This window comes from Callospermophilus lateralis, chromosome 6 (assembly GCF_048772815.1).
Source record: "Callospermophilus lateralis isolate mCalLat2 chromosome 6, mCalLat2.hap1, whole genome shotgun sequence".
Lineage (NCBI taxonomy): Eukaryota > Metazoa > Chordata > Mammalia > Rodentia > Sciuridae > Callospermophilus > Callospermophilus lateralis.
Genome location: NC_135310.1, coordinates 122,744,564 through 122,768,744, shown reverse-complemented (window position 1 = coordinate 122,768,744; position 24,181 = coordinate 122,744,564). Strand labels below are relative to the sequence as shown.

The 24,181-nt window shown below is 44.4% G+C and overlaps 2 protein-coding genes and 1 pseudogene across 3 annotated transcripts; 1 reads left to right on the top strand and 2 right to left on the bottom strand.

Annotated features, from left to right (window-relative positions):
* Positions 1-231: 231 nt before the first annotated feature.
* On the bottom strand, positions 232-11,490 carry Atf6b (activating transcription factor 6 beta). Its single transcript, XM_076858902.1, has 18 exons — positions 11,385-11,490; positions 10,928-11,007; positions 10,721-10,799; positions 10,361-10,452; positions 9,725-9,860; positions 5,817-5,902; positions 5,538-5,673; positions 5,320-5,451; positions 5,037-5,170; positions 4,062-4,247; positions 3,883-3,974; positions 2,506-2,685; positions 2,227-2,334; positions 1,952-2,033; positions 1,736-1,806; positions 1,427-1,538; positions 1,204-1,288; positions 232-673 (listed from the first exon to the last, which is right to left on the bottom strand). Exons 1-18 carry the CDS (start codon positions 11,488-11,490, stop codon positions 444-446), a joined length of 2,127 nt encoding a protein of 708 aa, XP_076715017.1. The 3' UTR covers positions 232-443.
* A 471-nt stretch (positions 11,491-11,961) lies between these two features.
* On the bottom strand, positions 11,962-13,484 carry Fkbpl (FKBP prolyl isomerase like). Of its 2 annotated transcripts, none has more exons than XM_076857749.1 (2): positions 13,350-13,484; positions 11,962-13,100 (listed from the first exon to the last, which is right to left on the bottom strand). In XM_076857749.1, the coding sequence occupies exon 2, from the start codon at positions 13,024-13,026 to the stop codon at positions 11,977-11,979; it is 1,050 nt and encodes a 349-aa protein (XP_076713864.1). In that variant the 5' UTR covers positions 13,027-13,100; positions 13,350-13,484; the 3' UTR covers positions 11,962-11,976. The 2 variants fall into 2 exon arrangements, with proteins under 2 accessions (XP_076713864.1, XP_076713863.1); XM_076857748.1 differs by having other exon boundaries at positions 11,962-13,063.
* A 2,371-nt stretch (positions 13,485-15,855) lies between these two features.
* Positions 15,856-15,953, top strand: LOC143402727 (U6 spliceosomal RNA; annotated as a pseudogene).
* Positions 15,954-24,181: the final 8,228 nt, after the last annotated feature.

Genomic DNA, 24,181 nt, shown 5'->3' with positions numbered 1-24,181 from the left:
TTAATAACAAAAAAGAAGATATGCACACACATAAATCTAATCTCCCTCTACCAACCTTCCTTTACTCCCAGTAACTAGCTCCAAAATGTAAAAATGTCCCTTGTCCCACCTGGGGACTAAATTCCCACTTGTACCCTCAAACAGAGAAACAAAAGAACAGAATATGCAGCAGCCCACCCATCCCAAAACTGAACATCACTCAATACTCTCAGAGAAAGAAGCAGGGACTAGGGGTTCATGGGAATGAGAGAAGCCCTATATTCTGAAGTGGGGTAAGAAGAGAGATGAACCACCCAGCCCCCAAATAAGTGCTTAGCCCCCATACCCTGTCTTTCATTTACCAGCTGCCGCCAAACCCAGGGATCAGGGGAATTTGAAACAGTCCCAATTGGTCACACTGTACCCCCCACCCCACCCCCAATTCTTAGTGTGAGTTACAGAGGTCAGGGATGATTGAGGTAGAGGGGCTGGTGGGAGGCCTGGTGGGCCTGGCTGGCTGCAGAAGCTGGCAAGGGGCCACCTGTGGCATTGCCCGAGGTTGGGGACGGCTGTTTTCGGAGCGAGGGGGGCACCGTGGAGGTCTTGATGTGAATCACCCTGGTGTCCATGACCTCACACTCGATCTGCATCATTTCCTCATAGTCCCCTGGGGCCCCCCGGCCTGATAGGGTCTCTGTGAGAAGGGGAGAGTCAGGAAAGAGGAGAAAGGGGAGGCAAATGCGGGGCAGAGGTGTGGTCAGAAAAGTTATGGTGAGTAGGGAGGAAAGGAAAAGGCAATGGTACAGAGGTGGACCCATAACAGGGGTGAAACGGGATGGCAGGGATGGAGTTTGGTGCAGGGAGGAGGAACAGGGTAGGAAAAGAAAATGATATTGATGGGGGAGGGGGCCATAAAAAAGAGGATGTCAAGAGGAAAAAAAGAACATGAGTCTAGCAGGTTCCCAGCCCATGCCCTCTGCCCAGCCACCTGCCCAAGCACCTTCACCAAGGAGCACCCACCCTTAGCTTCCTCCCATTATAATCTTTTGAGTTTTGATTTTCTCTCCACTTACTTCCTGCTTCTTCTCACCTCTGAGCTTAGCATCTCTCAATGTCCCACTCTTCTTCCCTTCTCCCTCAGCTTCCCTGCTGGATCTCCCTACTAGAACTTCCTCCTTCCTTGGTTTCAGGACCCCTCCCTAAATCCCAGAGGGAAAGAATTACCATTGGGGGCCATGGCAGGCATCACCAGGGACATCTTGGGCCGAGAGGTCTTGTTGTGGCTGATTGCTGGTAGCAGCAAGTGGTCCTAGGGAACAGAGGGGCCAGGCTGGGAGGTGGAAGAGAAGATGCCAGAAAACAGGCACTCCAGCTTTACTCTTTATCTTCCCATTGAAGACAGGTTGCTAGAGAGTCTGGGATGACAGACAGGGGCAGGAGTACTTACCCTTCGGAAAGAGACAACATAAAATGTATCTTCCCGGCGGTCAATCGCATCCAGGAACTCTGGCTGTGAACGATCTGGGTGTCGATAAATCTGCAGTTGGCCCACAGAATCCCTAGGCAGGTGAGGAAACAGGATTTGGGAGGAGTTAAACCCAATGCCCACTTCCCACTGGGCCAGGATGATAGAGTATGAGAGACAGAGACCTCAGAGAATAAGTGGAGGATAATCTCATTGGTGACAATGCTGACAAGCACAGTATGGCTCTTTAGAGTGGAATCTCACTTAATAAATAAGCACGCCAGTACTCACCTTTCTGGAAGGTCAGGAGGTTGGGTGGGGACTGCCTTAACTGGAAGTGACTTCTTCCGTAGCTGAGACTTCTAGAAGAAGAACAGGTGGCCCCCATCTCACGCTCATTCCTCCACTTCCCCAAACAATTCCTGAAACCTCCACAACAAGATGTCTCCCCAGAACAGTTAGCCCTTTTCTTCAAGTGGCCTCCTTGAACAATCTTACCCATCCTACCTGTCTCTCCTGGGTTTTCTGAGGGACCTTCCGCCGGCCCCTCTCATGGCGCTGGACCCAGCCACTCAGCTCATCGGCAAGCCTAGAGAAGCACAGCAGGGTAAACATGTCTGGGCCAGGCCTAGATGCCCTAGATGCTTTTCTGTCCTGCACACAGGAGTGAGAAGATAAGGCAGGGGAGCTGGTGCTTCAGTACATGAGGAGAACCAGGAAGTGGAGGGCCTCTGAGCTTAGCATCTCTCTGTAGTCAGAGCCTAGCCCTGACTGCCCCATACCTTAGGGATTCTGTTCGGTTGAAGTGCCGACAGTCAGAGGAGAGAAACAGCTGGTCTAGGTCTCTCAGTAGTAGTTCCTTGGCACCCCCAGGGAAGGCTGTCAGGTTCCTGGAGTGAGGCATGGATGAAGCACCCATCAGAGACTTCCCATTACACCCACATCAACGAGGAAGGTGCCAGTGGCAGGAGAGTAGCTTTGGCTCCCTCTTCACGCAAAAGTGCTTTTAGGGAGAATACTTGCTTACACCCACAAAGGAGATGCAGCTTCTTTCTCCTTACCTGAAACTGGGCAAGCCTTTTGAGCTAGGCTGCAGCTCCTCAGGGGCCTGGGAGGATCCCTGGAGGGGTTCAACTCCATGAACTGGCTCATGCTCTGAGAACTCCAGCAAGTGTCTCTGGGGTCGAGGCTCCTCCCCACTCATCCGAGGAGAGACGGGAGCTGGAGGAGGCTCACTGATACTATGGACAAAGAAGGAAAGAGCAGGATAAAGAAGTCCAGCTTATCAAGTATCTACTTAAGAGTAAGGGCTTGGAGCTGGAGTTGTGGCTCAATGGTAGAGCGCTCATCTAGAACATGTGAGGCACTGGGTTTGGTCCTCAGCACCATAAAAAATAAATAAGTAAATGTCCAACTACAAGTAAAAAATATATATATTAAAAAAAAAAAAAAAGAGTAAGGGCTTTAGGGCTGGGGTTGTGGCTCAGCGGTAGAGCGCTTGCCTAGCATGCACAAGTCCCTGGGTTCGATCCTCAGCACCACATAAAAATAAAATAAAGATATTGTGTCTATATACAACTAAAATAATAATAATAATAAAATATTAAAAAAAGAGTAAGGGCTTGTGGCTAGGGTTGTAGCTCAGTGGTAGAATGCTTGCCTAGCACATATGAGGCACTGGGTTCATTCCCCAGTACCATATAAAAACAAATAAATTAAATAAAGGTATTATGTCTGTCTACAACTAAAAAAAAGTAAGGGCTTGCCAGATGTGGCACATGCCTGTAATCCTAATGGCTCAGGAGGCTGAGGCAGGAGGATCACAAGTTTGAGGCCAGCCTCAGCAACTTAGCAATGCCCTCAACAACTTAGCAAGACCCTGTCTAGGGGCTAGGAATGTGGTTCAGTGGTTAAGTACCCCTGGGTTCAATCCCTGGTACCAAAAATAAAGAGTAAAGGCTTTGTAGTCACATTGCCTGGATTCCAGTAAGACCAAGTCACTTCATCTTAAGATGGGAATAGGAACCATCTTTACCTTATAGGTCCAGAAAACAAGAAAAAGAATGCTTAGCCTTGAGCCTAGAATTCAGTAAGCCCTTAACAGTCACTTTTTTGTTTGTTTGTTTGTTTGGTGGTTAATAGGGATCAAATCCAGAGCTCTGAACATCTCAGGCAAGTACTCTACCCATTGAACTACATTCCCAGTTCAATATGGATTATTTTTATCAACATTATCACCAACATCTATCTATTGTACAATGTGCCATCATGAAGGAAACAGTGGAGCAAAAAGACTGCTGGATATACCACCATTGCTGAGGACACCAGAACTGTTTGTGTACAAGTGGAAGGAAACAGACTTGGCCAAAGCAGGCAATCTGACAGTTGTGAGGGTCAGCTCCACCCAGAGGGTTCTAGGGAAATGAGTAGGGTCTCACCTGACAGGTCCAAAGTTGAAGGCAATAAAGAGAAGGAAGACCATTATGCAGACCACCTTCCTGTTTCCAGATCCTAACTTGAGCTCGCTGTTCTAAGGTGCAGGAGAAGCAAAAGAGACAGGATGTCATCGCGTGGAGCCTGTGTTGCAACCCATCTCCCAAGGACAGTCCAGTCTGACCTCAGCCAGCAGGGCCTCCAGCCGCCGCCGGAGGGCAGCATTCTCCCTACGCAGCTGCTGGTTGTCTGCCAGCACTGCCTGCAGCCGCGCTTCCAGCCCCTGCAGATACTCTTTCTTCTTCCTGCGGGACTGGCAGGCAGACTCCCTGTTCTTGATCATTCGCTGTTGTCGCTTCAGCAACTTTGCCTAGGCACCCAGAGAGGAGGAGGCAAAAAGAAAATGATGGATGGACTGGAAAGGGGAACCAATGCCCCTAGGCCTCAGGGACTAATTACACAAATCTCCCAAGGGCTGTTCCTACCTTCCACCTCCTCAGCCAGAGGGGCTTCCTCTTCTACTAAAACATTCCAGGGAAGGAACCCTTCTCTCAACCATTCCCTGTTCCCTCTGTCACTCAGAGGAGGGAGAAATTAGACTGCAGGAAGAATTTCCTCCATCCTGGTAAAAACCTCTTTACTTGGTGGGCCTTCCTTCTTCCCAGCCCTTGTTTACAGAGACCAAGTTTAGCCTTGTACTTGCACAAAGTTTAGCCTTGTACTCTGACCTCCAGGATCATCTATAGGTCTACATCTTCACTTTCTGCTCCCATATCTTAACTCCCTCCTCATCCACCATTCTCTCCAAGAGAGATTTCCCTTATCACCGTGTGTGTGTGTGTGTGTGTGTGTGTGTGTGTGTGTGTGTGTGTGGTGGGGCGGGGGCAGGGTACTGGGGATTGAACCCAGGGCCTGTGCATGTAAGGCAAGCATTCTACCATCTAAGCTACATCCCCAGTCCTCCCTCATCCCTTTATTTCCTTTTCCTTTAAAAAAAATATATATATTTTTTAGTTTTAAGTTTTTATGTGGTGCTGAGGATCATACCCAGGGCTTCATGCATGCTAGGTGAGCACTCTACCACTAAGCCACAACCCTAGCCCCCTCTCTCTCGTCCCTTTCTACCACTAGCTCTACTCCTCTTCTTCCCAATACTTACATCCACTTCAGGCGGGCAAGAGTTCCCAGGCATAGGAGCTGGAACAATGCTTTTCCTCTCAGGCCGTGGAAGAGTGGGGGCTGGCCCTTCAGGCTGGACTCGAATAGCACCTTGGATGAGGACAACTGGGGACACTGGGGCAGGTGAACAGGAGGTCAGAGAGCTATGAGTTACATGGGGTCCTCTGTCTATCCCTGCACCAAAGCACCCAAGGACTGGGTGCTTCCATGGCTGGGAGCTCTCTGTCCAGGTCAATCCAGCCTGCCTCCTCCCTCTTTAGTACCTGCGGGTGGCTGGACAAGAGGTTGTAGAAGGACAGTGGTGCTAGGAGGCACGGCTCTGGGTGGCATCTGGACGGTGGTTAGCACCACAGGTTTGGGCTGCAGTGGTGGCTTCCTTGTGGGTGGGGTTTTGCCTAAAGGAAGATAAAAGAGAGGAAGATGGAATTTCAGGATTATGGGCCTCTTACCAAGGACCCCAGGGGTCAAGAGGCCCCATTACCTGAGGAACTATCAGGGGATGGACCCATGCTGATCTGGACAGCTCCAAGTGAGGGGGCTGGAACATCCCATAGGAGGCACCCTGAAGGGGATGGGGACTCTGTCTTCACTTCCAGCACCTCCTCTCCTATAAAAGCCTATGTGGGGCAGTCCAGAGAGATGTTAGTCAGGAGGAGTATCAGATATGTCAAGGAGAAAGAGCTGAAGAGAGAAAAGCTCTCACAGCCATGAAGCAGGAAGGGCTCAGAGGAGCTCCAGGAGGAAGGGAAGTTATACTTACCTGGCTGGGGGAGTCTGCCGACAGCAGTGAAGCCTCAGAGTTAACAGAGGAAGATGGAGAGACTGGTTCTACCTTGGTTTGGATATCTGTGGGGTTGCAGGAAGAAATAAAAGCAATAAACTTAAATAAAATAAAAAGAAAAGAAATAAATTTACCTAATATTATCTGGTACATATTGAAGAGGAAGTGGAAGAGGGTTCAGATGGAGAAATGAGTTATTTCTTGTTCTACCTATGATACTACTCTGGCCGGAGGCAGGCAATTCACAAGGGACCAGAAGCTGCTACCCTGATGATTCGTCTTCTACCTTTCTTCAGTACTCTTTCTCCTTCAGTAGTTTCTCTAATTTTTCTTATTACTGCTAGTTTTCCTCAAGGCTGTTCTTGCTATTCCCTCTTTCTTTTTCACAAATCTTGTTCATTCACATAGCAGAGACGCAAACAGAGTCTCCAGTATTTACATGGCCCATGTTCCTGTCTTGCCGTATTTCCACCCAACCTGGCCTAGAGTACCTCCCACGCTAAGAACTACCCAGCTTGCAAGTGATCTATCACTTGCACCCAATCCTGACTTGCAAGCTGACTTCTGCTTACTTACATCTTCATGCCCCCATGTACCCAAATTCAACTGGCCTTAAATGAGGCTCACTGCTTTTCCTTCATACTAGTTCCCTTTTGTTATCTGTTAGCTTCCCAGCCACTAAATTACAAAGCCTCAGGCACTTCTGAGCCTCCATAGCTTCTGTTAAATCTCTTCATATTTTGTTGATAACTCCAGGAAAACAAATGTAGGACCCACATGGCTGAAATGAAACCCAGATTCAGGTCAAAGGGCAATAGTTCACCACTACCTCTGTTCACATCACTTGTTTGCTACTGGTAAATTATGATTGCTAATACTGCTATTTGAAGTTTACAATTTATATTTTGGATACTTAATAGTCATATGATATACATTCCAAAAGAACAAAGGGGAATTCAGTGAAAATTAAATTTCCTTCCCTTCTCTGTCTACTACCCACCCAACGTCCCTCCTCAGAGATCACTGCTATCATTATTATTTCTTTTTTTCTTTTTTTTTTTTGAAAGAGAATTTTTATTTTTATTAGTTTTTCAGCAGACACAACATCTTTGTTTGTATGTGGTGCTGAGGATCCAACCCGGGCCGCAAGCATGCCAGGCGAGCACGCTACCGCTTGAGCCACATCCCCAGCCCCTATCATTATTATTTCTGCTGCTGTTATTATTTTTGGCACTGAGAATTAAACCCAGGGGTGCTTTACTTCTGAGCTACTTCCCAGTCCTTTTTAAATTTTTTTTTTACTTTGATACAGAATCTTGCTAAGGTGCCCAAGCTGGCCTAGAACTTGGGATCCTCTTCCCTTAGTGCCCCCAAGTATCTGGGATTACAAGTATGTACCACCTGAATCCATGAGGTGACCACTATTATTTGTGTGCTATAGCCCTCACAAAGCTCTCCAAATGCTGGGACTATGCTCCTATCACAGTAATGGATAAAGTATAGGACCTTGAAAATACCTAAAAAATAGGGAAGAATCTGACTTTAATAACAATGTGCTTTACCAAGTCACAATCTTTGCTGCTAAAAGTCTTTCAATTCTTATTGTGTGTGCCCTATTTGTAACATTTAATAGTCTGCTAGATATGATCTGTTTGTCTCTCTAAACTACTCTCTACCCTTCCTTGAACTGCTGAGGTCCAGGAAGAAAATCTAAATGGATTGCAGCAGTGGACTCCCTTGCTCTCCAGCTTCTTGTTGGAGTTTAACCAGGCGAAAGGCACTTTGAAATAAAAAGTCATCATGTCCAACATTGAATTAATCCTCTTCCCTGATGGCTTCTTGGCCAAGATCAAGTGTAGAATCATCTTCCTTGACCAGAAAATTCCTGCCTTTGCAGTCTCCATCCTGCAAACAGTACCCTCAAGCACTGGTACCTGGCAAGTCAGAAACCAAGGCACCCTCTTTGAATCCTACCTCTCTTCAATGCCAAGGATCACTGAAGTTCATCCCTTTCATTTCATTCTTTCTCAAATCTGTCTTCTTCTCAGCATTGGAATGTTTTCTCTTGATTAATGGCATGAGTTTCTTCCTTAGTCCATCTCACTATAGTCTTGCCTCTCTACAATCCATTCCTCTTTATTTTACTTTTACTTATTTATTTATTTTTGTGGTGCTGGGGATTGAACCCAGGGCCTTGTACATGTGAGGCAAGCACTCTACCAACTGAGCTATGTCTCCAGGCCCCAGAGACATCTTTATAATCCTATGCCTTCCCCCTCACTTAGTTGTTCAAAGGCTCCCAACTGCCTTTGAACAAGAGGCCCCTTGCCCACTTGGTCCCCTAGCCTCTGTAGTTCTTCACCTTACTTACATCCACTCCAAAGAGCTGCAGGGTCCTCAAATACTCACAAGTCAGCCCTCTCATCCATCTGGTTTATTTCCATCTGTCCTTCAAAACTCAGCTCAGTTCCCAAACATGAAAATCATAATATTTGAGGAGATGAAAATGCTAACTACGGACTGGAGATGTGGCTCAAGAGGTAGCGCGCTCGCCTGGCATGCGTGAGGCCCGGGTTCGATCCTCAGCACCACATACAAACAAAGATGTTGTGTCTGCCAAAAACTAAAAAATAAATAAAAAAAGTTCTCTCTCTCTCTCTCTCTCTCTCTCCTTTCTCTCTCTTTAAAAAAAAAAAAAACGCTAACTACCCTGATCTGATCATTATACATTGTATACTTGTATTATACTATACTCCATAAATAATTTATGTCCATTAATTTACATCCATTAAAAACCAAAACAACAAAAAAGGATAAAGTAAAACAAAACAAAATCTCAGCTCAGGAAACCTTTCTTCAGGAGCAAGTCCCACATCCAGCCCCATTCCGGTTAAGCAGCCCTCTCTCATGAACTTTCCTCCTACCATCCAAAGATCTTTATGCTGGAATGACCACAGCTATACTGACTCATATTTGTCTTTCTCTCTACTATATTACAGAACTCTTAAGTCAGAGTGGTGGTCACATCTTTTTCATCTTTGCTTTCCCAACATGCTGTCCAGTATCTAATATGAATTAGGTGCTCGATAAATATTTGCTAAATGTGCTTTTGAATAATAAACTTAAAAATCACCAAAAAAAATAGCACAAATGAGGTTAACTGTAGAATTTAGGGGTTAGATATATGGTATTCCAACCTTTCTGTATTTTTGAAAATTTTTATAATTAAATATTGGAAGAAGATGGGTAGAATGGTGCTCTGGAGGCTGAGGCAGGAGGATTGCTTGGGGCCAGGAGTTCAAGGTTTGCTTGGGCAATACAGCGAGACTTCAGCTCAAAAAAATAAAAATAAAACAGTTGGAGTAAAAATAACACAAATATGTCCTAAATTGTCCACAGTTTTTTAAAAATGCAAATTAATGGTAAGTTGAATAATACAACAGGACACTAAGAACAAGAAAAAGAGAAATCATCGATATCAACACCTTTGCTTCAGTTTCTGAAAATTCTCCCTTTCATTCCTGGCCCTTTTCCTTGCTACCTGCTATTTTCCCACCCCACCTTGTCGTTCCTGTCCTATTGCCTACACCCCTTTTCTATCTTTATACATACACAGAAGTAGACTACCTTGGTAAAGCCCCAAAACTATGGCAGCTGCCCCCTACTCCTCCTGCTTTTACCAAGCTGGGGATGGAACCCAGGGCTTCATATACACTAGGTAAGTACTCTACTGCTGAGCTATATCCACAGTTCTTTTTATTTTGAGATAGTGTCTCCCTAAGTTGCTGAGTCTAGCCTTAAACTTGTGATCCTCCTGCCTCAGCCTCCCAAGTAACTGAGATTACAGGCATGGGCTACCATGCCCCTCAGTGGAAGGTTGTTATTACCTGAGGGATCATCAGAGGTGGAGCCCACAGTAATCTGGACAGTTTCAAATGGGGAAGTTGAATCATCTCCCAGGAGGCATAGTGGGGGTGCTAAAGACTCTGTCTTCACAGGCAGAACTTCCCCTACTCCAGGGACCTAGATGAAAATCGGGGTGGAACAGGGAAGCAGAAAAGAGGAAAGAAAACAAGGAAGGTGTTGAGAGTAAGAGCAAAAACAGAAGTTTTAGAGCTTGTCAATTATCTGACAATTATTGTGGTCTGAATGGTACTGAGCATCTCTCTAAGCTATCTCTTGTCCTTTGCTTTTTCTTTCTACTTTCTTCCTGGGAAGGCTGATAAAATTTCATGATTTGGAATATTGCTATATAGTAGACAACTTGGGCAAGAATAGCTCCAGAATTCTCAGCAGTGACACCTCTTTTCTTCCCAGCCCCACATCACTGCTGCCACATATCTCTGTATATAAAAAGACTCCATTTTCACTTCTAGACAACTAGAAAGGAATATGGAAAATGCAGAGGCAGAAGACACCTCCCTCCACTTCATGACTCAGAGCAAATCATTTCCTCAGCATCCAGGGATAAAGGGAATGGAGAAAAGTCCCTGCAACACAGAGTAGGAAGACTGTTCTCTCACCTGGCTGGAGGGCTCGGTGGAGAGATGTGATGATTCGGAGCTGAGGGAGGAGGAAGAGCAGGGGGAGGATGGCTCAGACTTCACCTGAAGATCTGGAGGAAAAGGGGTTAGATAATTACCAGGAAGCAAAGCCTGAGAAGAGTCTAAAACGTGTTGAGGGACATGGCAGGTGGGGAGGTGGTAGAGATATCTCCACAAGAGCATGGAGGAAGGAACACACAGAAGGGATCAAAGGAAAAAACAGTGCACAGGCACTTATGGGGAGGAGGTGTGAGGACTCAGGGGATGACATAGTTTCTAGAAAACAGTGGGAAGATAAGGGATTCTGGAAGGCTGAAGCAACCACAAAGACTATCTTACCTGGAAAGATAGGCAGTGGGTCCCATGGGGGCTCAGGGGGGCTGGCATCCATCCCCACATCCAGGGAACTGCTGTCAAACTGAATAAAGGGGGATATCAGAGAGAAGGAATGTAAGAAAATAGGGATGACTCTGGTCTTGAAACAAGTCATAATTCTGGGTCCACTCCCACCCACCAAGGGTTAGAGAAAGGCTAGGGGAGCAATACCGGGACATCCTGCTCCACGCAACGGAAGAGCTGCGTCGGCTCCTCGGCCACTTCATCCAGGCCAGTATACAAGGGGCTGTCTGCAAGTAGTGCGGAGTGTCAGGAGGGTCGTCCAACCGCCCAGCCTACCGATCGCACACAAGCCCCCGCCCCATCCCTCATTGGCTCTGCCCGGCCAGACCCACCGCCCGCCCACTTGAAAAGTGATACAGCGAAAGAACTTCAGCCCCTCCTTCCCCCGACCCCGGAACAACTCGACATTCCCGTTGGGAACGGAGGTCTTCCCCAACTCCTTCATCTCCCGAAACCACGATCCCCCGCCCTGCTCCGCCCTCCTTCGGGTGGTGGATTCCGTATTCGCCCAGCCTTTCTCTTTGGCCTTCGCTTCCTTCCCGCGTGCCTCAGGGACACAGTTGGCCATGGCCGTCTTCCCTCCCCGACGCCTCACTCCGCACACCCCAGTCCTCCGGGCTCAGCAGGTTGTCAGTGAAGAAACGTGTCGGGTCTGCAATCTCGCTGAGGAGCATCAGCTCCGCCATCTTACCCCCCCACCCCCCGACCATGAGACGGTTCCCAAGGCCCGCCTCTCCCCATCACCAACTAATCAGTTGACTATTTTAAAAAAGGGGGGCGTCCCGGAAGTCCTACCGACCAGTAAAAGACCTGGATGCTGAGCACATGAATTGAGAAAAGAAATGGCTGTACAGGCAGGGCCAATGGGAGCACGGCGGTGGAAATAGTAGTTCCACGGTAGCTGGCTGTAAAACTGACGCACGCGCCAAACAGGCCCCAGCGACAAGGAGCCTGGGACTTGTAGTTCCCAGGATTTAAAGGTCTAGCATCTTCCCCAGCCAGTCCTAAGTTTAGACTTGAGATAGCTTCTTCGGAGATAAATATGCTCCCCCAAGATTGTCTGAGAACACTGCTATCTCCCCCAGCAAGGCAAAAAAATTGTAAATAAGATATGGGCTGAAACCCTCCCACTGGGCCCCTAAAAATCTCACAGAATAGACACAATTCACAGGTTCCTGTCTTTTTTTAACTTTTAATCAGACAAACATCTTGCGCAGACCCTGAGCCAGCCCTGCATCCTGTTTCTTCCCCTGAATGACCACCTTCCCCAACTCTTCCTGGGCTGCTCGGTTTTTGGGGTCTACTGCCAACACTTTCTTGAGGTCAGCAGTTGCTTTTTCCAGGTTACCAAGGGCAGCCTGGGCAACCCCTCTACGGTATAAAGCCTTTAAATGGCCAGGATCCCGCTCCAGCACCCGATCACAGCTCTGGGCTGCCAGCTGGGGCTGCCCGAGCAGCAACTGACAGGCAGCAAGATTGGCATGAAGAGCAGTTCGTTCTGGAGGACCAGGTGGGGGTAAAGTCAGCAGCAGCCGAAGAGCCCGTCCATAGCATCGGGCAGCCCCTTCAGGGTTTCCAGCCCGAAATAGTTCTGAGCCCCTTGCATGTTCTTCTTTGGCCAGGGCCTCCTTCTCGCTGATCTCCAATTCCCAGGAGTCCCGGCCCTGAGTGAAGGAGTCCAGTGTGAGCCTGAAAGGAGGCCCAGAGTGCCCAGGGAGCTGAAGTTCTGCTTCCTCACCTTGACACATGGACTCTAAGCATTTCTCTATGAGTTCTCCCCAAGTTTTCTCCCTCCAAGGCCCAACACCCACAGTTAGCTCTGTCCAGCCTTCTGGCAACCCTGACCCTAAAGGGAACCCCAAAATGAGTACCCGGCAGCGGGAACCTAGCTTGGGTTTGTCCAAGCCTTGACCACGGATTATGATCTTCTTGATAAAGCTCCCATCAGGACAGTACCAGACATCAGAAGCTTGAAGGAACTCTGGCATCTCACGAGTTGATTCATGAGATTTATCAGAGTCTCCTTCAAGTCTAGTGACCAGTTTTTCAGTCCCTTGAGGATTCTGTATAAATTGGCTGGCTGGATCTGAACTCATTTTCAGCTCAAGGGTTTCAGTAGGAAGGTTTTGGGTCTGCTGCCTAAACTCAGTAGTTGAATCAAAGTTTTCCTGGGGGTTCCTTTCCCATTGTTGCTTCAGTTGAGAGGTGTCCTTCTCTCCCGTTGGATTTACTGATGGTGTCTCCATTTGTCTGCCTGGTTCCTTCCACTGTGAATGAACAGTTCTGATTTGAAAGGAACAGATCAGGTTCAGGTCAGCAACTGAAAAGAAAATCATAACAATGCTAATTGCTGGACTCCTAATTTAGACTCCGACTCGTTCTTTCTCATCTGAGACCGAGGCTCCTAGACTGAAAGTATCCCCTCCTCCGCTTTTATTTCCCAGCTCCCAAAATCTCTTGTCTTCCTCAAGCTTCGGTTCCACCCAAACCAGATTCAGAACTATAAATTCCACAATTCCCTACGGTTCGAGTAGCTTCCCTACGGACACCCGATGAGGTAAAAAACTACCTGAACATCCAAAACACTTAGCATGGTGGTAAGAGCCGGATTACTCGAATCTTCTCTCCTTCCGAAGCTAAGTGCTTACTGGTTATTGTCCTCGGAGTCTAGTGCTGGACTCAGAGGACTGCCTAGAAGCTAGGAGCAGCTGATACTGACAACTAACGCTGGAGCCCGCGAGACTTGCGTAACCAGTCAAATTTCTGGCAGCCAATCGGGAGCGGGGATGAACCTATTTGGCCCGCCTACTGCGCATGACATCATTTCCTCCGCAACCACGAAGCTCCGGGCCTTAGCAACTGAAGTAGGCCGAAGCAACTGAACAAGGGGAAATTGAACCGACCCCGCTGAGGTCCACCTGGTCTGTTTACTCAAAGTGGGAAGAAAACCTGGAGTAGGAAACCCGGAAGATTGAAGATAGAATAGAGAATGGGGGTGGTGATGGGGAATGAGAGTGGCAGCAGTCCTTTTATCCAGCAACCTCAGGCCCTTCTGTGCTATTATTCCTAAATTCGGGGATCCCAGCAGAGGTCAACTCCTACCGGGTCCTTTGCCCCTTCCATCCAAGATAAACCCTCCGGCCTCTTTCTCTCCCACCGGCATGATTCCCTTAGGGGACCACTTGAGGCTTTTCCTTACCTTTTACATTATATTCAGCATTGCCTTTCAAGATTCATTTAATCAAGAAATCAGTGCTTTTCAAACTTTAAGGTGAATACACGTCAACTGAAGAAGCTGTTAAATTGCGGATTCTGATTTAGGAAGTCTAAGATGAGGATTGTGATTCTGCATTTCCACAAGCAACCAGGTGATGCTCCTGCTGGTTCAACCACTCCTGAATGATTCCAAAATAACTTCATCCCATTCTTCAGCTTGTTCTACATTTTGCATATATAACTGGTATAACTTGCTCCATTGAATGTAGCAGGGGGAAACTGGTCCTCCTTGTTTGAGTAGGTGTAAGTTTCTTTTGTGATTTCATCCTTGCTTAGCCAGCTACCTGCACAGACTGGGCCACCACAACTCTTCAGGGGGAAGGAATCCTTTTCGTACCTCACTTTGACTCCCTCTTCAGTTTTGTCTCATTGTGCCTTGGACTACAAGGACCATGCAAGGATAGTGTATGTGTGTGCTGTGCATTGGTTTCATCATTAACTACAGAGTTGAGTTAAAACAGCCCTCTCCTGTTTTGTGTTGAGCCTCAGGTCACTAACTTAGACATTCTTTTTTTTAAATTTTTTAGTTGTAGTTGGACACAATACCTTTATTTTATTTATTTATTTTTATGTGATGCTCAGGATTGAACTCACTGCCTTGTACCTGCTAGGTGAGCGCTCTGCTGCTGAGCCACAACCCCAGCCCCAATCTAGACATTATTTACCCTTGATTTTTATTTCTGGGTTCTGAGCCAGAGTAAGCTTAGTCAACACTGCTTCCACCCCATGGCTAACTACTTTGATTCTGGAATCCCTGGGATCCTATTGAAAATTAATCCATCTCTTCTTCCTCCCTCTTCCTCTTTTGATTTCAGGGATTTCAAGGCAGTCTAAAGCAAGTCACAAAGGAATGACACCCTACCAGGTATAGGGGTATGCCAGTAATCCCAGCAAATCTGGAGACTGAGGCAGGAAGATCACAAATTCGAGGCTACCCTCAGCAATTTAGCAAGGCCCTAAGCTACTTTGTGATAACCTGTCTCAAAGAATAAAAAGGGCTGAGGATGTTGCTCAGTGGTTAGGCACCCTTGTGTTCAATCCCTTGTACCCACCTAAAAAATAAAATAAAAAATCACACCTAATCTCTGGATAGAGATCAGTTTCTCTCAAAAGAAATTGCTCCCTGCTACGAATCTGTGTTTTGAAATATTTTCTCTTATTGCTGTTTATCTGTATATTTCAGATTCCACAGGGTTGTGATTGTGTATGTGTGTGTGTGTGTTATATCTTCTCCATCTATTCAATAAGTATTTGTTGATCACCTGCTATATGCCAAGCAACATGCTGTGAACTGGGGATACATAGATGCACAAGACAGGCCTAGTTATTGCCTTCATGAAACTTATAGTCAGGCCAAGGAAAGTCAGTAATTACAATGATAGGAAGAGAAGTGTGAGATGCTATGGGAGAGAATGATGAGGGATGAGGGAACATTCTTTGACACTGAGAAATTTTTTTTTTCGATTCTTTTTTTTTTTTTTTAAGAGAGAGTATTTATTTAGTTTTCGGCGGACACAACATCTTTGTTTGTATGTGGTGCTGAGAATCGAACCCGGGCCGCACGCATGCCAGGCGAACGCGCTACCGCTTGAGCCACATCCCCAGCCCATACACTGAGAAATTTTTACTGATATTATAAGAATGAGTTGGAGCTGAACCTCAGAGAATAGACACTTAGGCTATATATTGAAAAACACTGAATTAAATAGTCTACTTTGTTTTTTAGTCGATCCTTTGTTGCTATTGTGAATATAAGTGCAAATGTAAAGGTAGTGCAAACCTCTTTAAAAATAAGTCAAGTGCTTGCTTTTGTAGCACATATACTAAAATGGGAATGATACAGAGAAGATTAGCATGGCCCCTGTGCAAGCAAATTCATAAAGTATTCCATATTTTTATTGTTTTATGCCCTAAAAATAAGTAAAATAAAACTAATTTAAATCATGAATGAAAGCACTTTTTAAAAATGTTTTTGGTTGTTGATGGACCGTTATTTTTTATTTATATGTGATACTGAGGATCAAACCCAGTGCTTCACACATGCTAGGCAACCCCAGCCCTGAATTAAAGCATTTTATTTTTAAAAGATAACCCCCCTAAAAAATGAAAAAAAAAAATACAGGACTAGGAGTGTAGCTCAGTGGTAAAGCACTTGCGTAACATGCATGAGGCCCTGGATTCCATCCCTACCATCATACAGACACATTGAATTTTACATTTTTGAGAGAGGACTCAGAGGTCCCCAGGGAAGACATCCATGGACCCATAAATTCTTCCAGGCCTCAACATGTGTAGGTAAAGAAATGGGGAAAAGTACAGGCTCTCCCCTAATGCATAGGTACTGCCTGAATGTTGACTGACTCACTGTGCTTGCTCTCTCCCAGCTGTGCCTCATTATATTCTCTGGGGGTAGTCACGAAGGAACCATGACAAAGGAAAGAAATAAGCCAGGAGAATTACACCCCCAGGCCTGGCTATAGAACATGGGATCTGAAGAAGACATAAAAAGACACAGGTGAAAAATTACTTTCTTGGGAGAGAAGCTTGGACTGTGGAATGAGGGAAGAATGATGTCTCTGCCCTCTCTTTCCCTTAGAGATTTGAGAGTGTAAAGGGATGCAGTGACATGCACCTGTAGCCCCAGTTACTGGAGAGGCTGAGGCAGGAGGATCTCTTGAGCAGAGGAGTTTGGGGGCCAACTTGGGCAACATAATGAGACTTCATCTCACACACACAAAAAAGATACTATATAGGATTGGTGTAGCCCAGTGGTGGATGGCTTGCCTGCATGTAGGAGGCTCTGGGTTCAATCTCCAACACACAAAAATTCTTAACCAAGTACTCAGAACTCGTCGATTAAATATGAAAATGTGGTGGATTCCCACCAGTCATCTAATAAATGTAAAGAATCATATTATGAAATGCTCCAGGGGGAAAAAAATTAGGTGGCAAGGAAGTTATTTTAATCAGGGATGTACTGATCTGAAAAGTCTTCATAGAGGGATTTAGAGTTGAACCTTGAAAGATGGCCGTAGTTTTGACCTGTGAAGACTGAAGAGTTTTTTTTTTTTAATATTTATTTTTCAGTTTTTGGTGGACACAACATCTTTATTTTATTTTATGTGGTGCTGAGGATTGAACCCAGCGCCCCGCGCATGCCAAGCGAGAGCGCTACCGCTTGAGCCACATCCCCAGCCCATGAAGAGATTTATTGTAGATGCAGAAGAAACACAAGACAGGAGAGATAAGTAAAGGGAAACTAATTTACCCCCAGCATTATTTATGTCCAGCTTGTCAATCTCAATTTTCCCAGGCTATTCCAATACCTATTTGTGCTGCCCTGTCACCAGGCAAGGAGCTGGCTGCAAGTTTTTATACTCTCACATTCCTTTGCATTCCACATTCACCACATGGAACCATATGCTACACTAACACTCTGCCATTTAGCATCAGCATGAGAGACAAAAATTCTAGCTTTCCAAAGGTTAAATAAATTTCCCCTTCTGTTTAGTTTTGATTTCTGTGGTTGGTTTTTAGTTCTGCTGGGATTTGTGTCAAGATTTTTCCTCCCTTCTCCCAAAGCAGTTTGTTTGTGCTTCCCTGTAGGCAGAGTTTTTAGGCAGGATGAGACAGTGAAAGGCAGACTTTTTTTTTTTTTTGCAATAAAGTGTGTAATATGAACTGCTCTTTGGCCAACACTGACCATGCAGTATGACTGTAATACTAGTCACTGTGCTAAGTGTCTCACATACATTATCCCATTTGCTCCTCGCACAGTTCTATGAGTTACTTATTCAGTAAGTTATTCAACAAATTATTTTTTCTTTGGTGGTGCCAGAGATCAAACCCAGGGCCTTAGGCATGCTAGGCAAATACTCTACCATTGAGCTACACTCCCAGTCCCTGGTTCAACAAATCTTTATTCAAAGTTTCCTTTGTTCTAAGCATTGTGCTAGGGGCTGGATATAAGGCAGTGAAATAGAAGCCCTGATTGCTTCTTGTAGTTTACATTTGAGGGAAGATGATAGTCAATAAAAGTCAATCCAGGGGCTGGGGAGGTAGCTCATCTGGTAGAGTGCATGCCTACCATGCATAAGGCCCTGGTTTGTGGGAGACCAACCTTGCACGTGACTGAGTCACATTTCCTGGCTGGGTGCTGAGGCGCTCAGTCACAGAAATGTGGCAGAGCTTTCCCCACCCTTCTGGGTTCGAGGGTTGGTGTCTCCTGCATGGGTGTGTCTTGCTACAGCCCCATGGGTGAAACTATGCTCACCTGTTCCTTTGTAATATTACCCCTTGCCCTGTTTAGGGTAGAATCTTCCATGGAAGTGCCTTGTGTGAGTCCCCTTCTCTTACTGTGCCCTTGGGTGTGGCCTACCCAGGTGTCAGTCAACCTGTTGACAGTGGACATCATGAAGATAGACTCAGCCCCCTGAAACCTCACCCCTTGCCTCATTTGAATAGCTTCTCCTCAATAAAAGGGGTCAGCGCGTGCTCTCACACTCTCTCTCTCTTCCTGCGGACCCTTAAGATCAGAGGAGCTGTCACAGCAGTCAACATTTGAGTCTCTTGTCTGGTTATTTTGCTCATCCCAGTCAGCCCAGTTTTCCTGGAGTGACCCCTGAGCCTTTTAGTTGTGAGAACAGAAACCCGGCACTGGTTCAATCCTCAGCACAAAAAAAAAGAGAAGGAAAAAGAAAAAATCAACCCATAAAATATGATACAATGTTAGGCACAATATGAACACAATAAAGAAGGGTAAGGGAATAGGTGGAAAATTCAGGTATATGTGGTGCTATTTTTAATTTTAACCCTGTAATGAGGGTGGAGGTGATATTTATGCAATGACATAACTGATGTAAGGGAGTAGCCATGCAGGTATCTGGAGGAAGAATGTCTGGGGAGTGAAAAAGGAAGTGAAAAGGCCATAAGGCAGGAAGGAATTGGAGCTTTATGTTAAATCATTACAACTGGAAGAACAGAAAGGAGGTCAGAGTGGGTGGGACAGAGGGGATGAAGTCAGAAGTAGGGAGGAACAACGTCAGGCCTCATAGGCCATGGTGTGGACTTAATATTTTGTTTTATAGGGACATAAATGTGAATTCCCCTTTCATTGACCATCATAAGGGTCATGGTCAATAGCTTATAACAAGAGTTAGATTAACAAGAGAAAAAGTTATCAGATTTATTTAATCAAAGTTTTATAAGACACAGGAATCTTCAGAAATGACAACCCAAAGACCAGGGAAAACTGTCCTTTTTTCTGCTTGGATCTGGTGAAGAATGAATGGTGTAGAAATGTAATTGGACAAAAAGAGTATGACCTAATGGAAACAGAAGAGAGGCACTCAGCAAGGTCTATGTGTTCAGATTCTTCTTGGCCTTGAATAGCATTTGTTCCTCCTGGATATGGGGCAAGACCTCTTTTGGAACAAGGGTCTTATGATCTTCTATCCGACAAGGCAAGTCAGAGCATTTATTTCTTTTCTTTTCTTTTCTTCCTTCCTTCCTTCCTTCCTTTCAGTATGGAATGCTTCATGAATGTGTGTATCATCCTTGAGCAGGGGCTGTGCTGATTTTAGTATATGTCTGCCAAAGTGAGCGCTAGAACATGTCTTCATAGACCACTCTTATACAAATAAAGACAATAGAGGATAGTATAATCTCTCTAGATTTTATAGCTGGCTTTAGAAGAGAGGGTTTCTAGTTTCTATGGTTGGCCATGCAGGAGAAAAGGGAGGAGAAAAAAGGATAGGCACAAAGCTAAAAGGTCTTGCTTCTGAGTTTCTTTTCCTTCAGTGCAAATTATTCAGCAAGACAAGGTAGCATAATTTGAGATAGTGTGTCCTGAACCTCAATAGTTGGGTGGACAGGAGCCAGCAGAGGATTAAGCAGGTAAATGATATTTGGTAATTTTAAAAAATCACTCTGATAGCTGGGTGTGATGGCTCATGCTTGAAATCCCAGCAGCTCAGGAGGCTGAGGCAAGAGGTTGGAGAGTTCAAAGTCAGACTCAGCAACTTAGTGAGGCCCTAAGCAAATCAGTGAGACCCTGTCTCTAAATAAAATACAAAAAAGGACTGGGGATGTGGCTCAGCAGTTGAGTGCCTCTGGATTCAATCCCTGTATAAAAAAATTACTCTGATTTCTGCATAAGAGATGGATTATATCAGTCAAGAATGGAAGCAGGGCTGGGGTTGTAGTTCAGTGGTAGAGCGCTTGCCTCTCATGCTTGAGGCACTGGGTTTGATCCTCAGCACCACATAAATAAATAAAATATATTGTGTCCATCTACAACTAAAAATAAATATATATTTTTAAAAAGAATGGAAGCAAAGAATCCAGTTAAGGGACAATGGTTGCATAGGAGCTTGGTTTAAAGTTAAGAAGAGGGCCATGTGTAGAGTCCTGAGGCCATCTAATATTTAGGGGTCTAAAAAATGAAAAGGAGGTTTGATCAATGAAACTGAGAAGGAACAGAAAATAAGAAACTAGGGTGCTCTTCCCTCCCTCCCTTCTTTCCACTCCTCCTCCTCCTCCTCCTTCTTTTTCTTCTTTCATTGCTAGGAATCAAATCCAAGGCCTTGGGCTTGCTAAATAGATATGTTAAAGCCCCAGCCCAGGAACACTCTTTATTTGGATCCAGAAAGAGTATTTTTTTAATATATATATATTTTTAGTTGTAGATTGACACAATAACTTTATTTTATTTATTTATCTTTATGTGGTGCTGAGGGCCTCACATGAGCTAGACAAGCACTCTACTGCAGAGCTACAACCCCAACCCAATAAAGTATTTGAGCCAGGCAGGTGGTACATGCCTGTAATCCCAGATTCTTAGGAGGCTAAAGCAAGAGGATCACTTAACAAGACCTTGTCTAAAAAAAAAAAAAATTAAAAAGCCTGGAGATGTAACTAAATGGTAAAACATTCTTGAGTTTAATTCTCAGAAATGGAAATATAAAATACAACAAAAAGAAAGGAAGAGTGAATTGAAGTAAGCATTTCAAGGAGTGATCAACTGTGTCAATGTTGCTAATAATCAGAGACTAAGCTTTTTCAATCTCAGCATTAATTTAAATTTTGGGACTGACAATTCTTTTTTGTGTCCTGCACATTGTAGGATGTTTAGCACCATGCCTGATCTCTGCTCACTAGCTGCTAGGGGCACTTCATCAGTTGAGATGATCCAAAGTGTCTCTAGACATTGCCAAATGTCTCTGGGGGGTGGGAAGATCACTCTTGAAAACTGCTGCTCAAGATATTCCCCAGGAGATATTTGGCAAGACAAAGTACATGTCCGTCTTCCACAATAAAGAGTCATCTAGAGGCTGGGGTTGTGACTCAGTGGTAAAGCATTTGCCGCATGTGTGAGACACTGGGTTCAATCCTCAGCGCCACATAAAAAAATTAAAAAATAAATAAAATAAAGATATTGTGTCTATCTACAACTAACAGCAACAACAAAAAGTTATCTGGCCCAGCTGGGGATATAGCTTAGCAGTAGAGCACTTGCTTAGCATGAGCAAGGCCCTGGGCTTGATTCCCAGCACTGAGAAAAAGAAAAAGATATGAAGAATTATCTGGCCCAAAGTGTCAATAGTTCCCAAATTGAGAAACTCTGATTAAGACTCTAGTTGAGATGAGGGGCTGAGTGAATAGCTCATTGTTGAAATATGTGCTGAACATGTTCAAGACCCTGAATTCTATCCCCAGTACTGCAAAAATAATAAAGAAGTAAATGTAAAAATATGGATGTGTAAACGATGTGATTCTGCAATCTGTATTTGGGGTAAAAATGGGAGTTCATAACCCACTTGAATCTAATGTATGAAATATGATATGTCAAGAGCTTTGTAATGTTTTGAACAACCAATAATAAAAAAAAAGAAATAAATGTATAGATAGGGTGTAGCTTAGTGGTAGAACACTAGCCAAACATGCACAAGGTCCCAATTCTATCCTAAGTACCACAACAAATAAATAAATGTAAATTATCTCATACCAAGTTATAATACATGTGGATATGTGCATATATACAACAAAGAATAATTAAATATCAGGAAGCTTAAGAAGTCAAAATTTAACTGGCTCAATTACCCATACCTGTTACTCAGGAGGCTGAGGCAGGAGGATCTAAAGTTTGAGGCCAGCTTGGGCAACTTAATGAGAAAGACTCTGTCTCAAAATAAAAAAAAAAATTAAGAAATGACTGGGGATGTAGTTCAAGGGTAGAGCACTTGATTAGCATGTACCAGGCCTTGGCTTCAATTCCCAGTATTGTTTTTCTTTTTAAAAAGGAGTAAAATGTTCCCAGTATTGCTAAAGCCCCTTGTATGTCTCATTCTAATCAGAATTCCCTGCCTGCCAAGTGATAAGACATAAGCACTATTATGAATATTGTATTTTTATGCATAGTTAAGTAATAATTTTTTTTTTTTTTTTGGTATTGGGGATTGAACTCAGGGCAGTCAACCACTGAGCCACATCCCCAGCCCTAATTTGTGTTTTTTATTTTGAGTCAGGGCTTCACTGAGTTGCCTAGAGCCTCCTCACCTTTGCTAAGGCTGGCTTTGAATTTGCTATCCTCCTGCCTTGGCCTCCAGACCTGCTGAGATTACAGGTGTGAGTCATCATGCCCTGCCCTAAAGATTATTTTTTCTTTTTAAAGAAGAAGATTTTAGGGGCTGAGGCTGTAGCTCAGTGGTAAAGTGCTTGCTTCGTATGTATGAGGCACTGGGTTCAATCCTCAGCACCACATAAAAATAAATAAAGATACTGTGTGTTCATTTACAGCTAAATAAATATAAAAAAAGAAGATTTTTATTATAGCATGTTTGTACCACAATGGAAATGTTTTCACAAAATGGGGAGTACTGATTATTCAGAAAAGGTAGGCGATAATTTCAGGAGTCCTGTTTCTAAACAGGTGAAAAAGAACAGAATCTTGGGGCTCAGATGAGGTGGGGACCAGGAGTAGGTCAGTCTCTCTGCAGTAGAAATGCAGGCAGGCTAGTGGATTTGGGGTAAGACCATGAGGGGTTTCTTTTCTGAAAGTTTCTGTTTTTTTTTTTTTTTCACTGAAATAGGAAGAAAGGTTATCATCTTGTGAAATTGTGGTCTCAGACTAGGGAAGGTGAATTGACTCAAGAAATGTGAGATAGCAGGCCACACTGAAGGCCCATAGGAAGTGGAACCAGCCAGTATGACTGTGTGTTTTTCCCCAGCTAAATTCAGCTGTTGAATGCAGTGTGAAACCCTCAGAGTGTGATTTAACCAGGGACAAATGTAAATGTAAATAAATGTTTACAAGACGAGGGGCCAAGTCTACAAGATGAAGGCTGAGAGGTGACCATAATGTTGAACCTCAGAAGGAAATTGAATAATGAGGAAATTAAGAAATTGAGGAAATCAATAAAACAATAATAAAAAGTGATGGGTTTTAAAAAAATGATAGGTAGCTGGGTGTGGTGGTGCATACTTATAATTCTAGTGACTTGGGAGGCTGAGGCAGGAAGTTTGCAATTTTGAGGCCAGCCTTAGCAACTTAGTGAGACTGGTCTCAAAAAATTATCCCATGAAATAGAAAAGGAGATAACACTGTCACATTCATTTTATAAAGCCACTATCACCCTAATACCAAAACCAGAAAAACACACATCAAGGAAAGAAAACTTCAGACTACTATCCCTGATGAACACAGATGCAAAATTCTTAATAAAATATTGTCAAACTGCATTCAAAAACATGTTAAGAAGATAGTGCACCATGATCAAGTGGATTTCATTCCAGGGTTGCAAGGTTTGTTCAACATATGCAAATCAATAAATATAATTCACCACATAAATAGAATTAAGGACAAGAATCATATGATTAGATCATTAGATGCAGAAAATGCATTTGACAAAGTACAGCATCCATTCATGTTTAAAACACTAGAGAAACTAGGAATAGAAGGAGTTTACTTCAGATAAACTCAAGGCCATCGTCTTAGGGAACAGAGAAAAACTGAAAGCATTAACTCTAAAAACAGGAACAAGACAAAGATATCCACTCTCAACATTCCTATTTGACATAATCTTTAAAGAAATTTTAAAAGCATAATCTTAAAACTCTAGCTAGGGC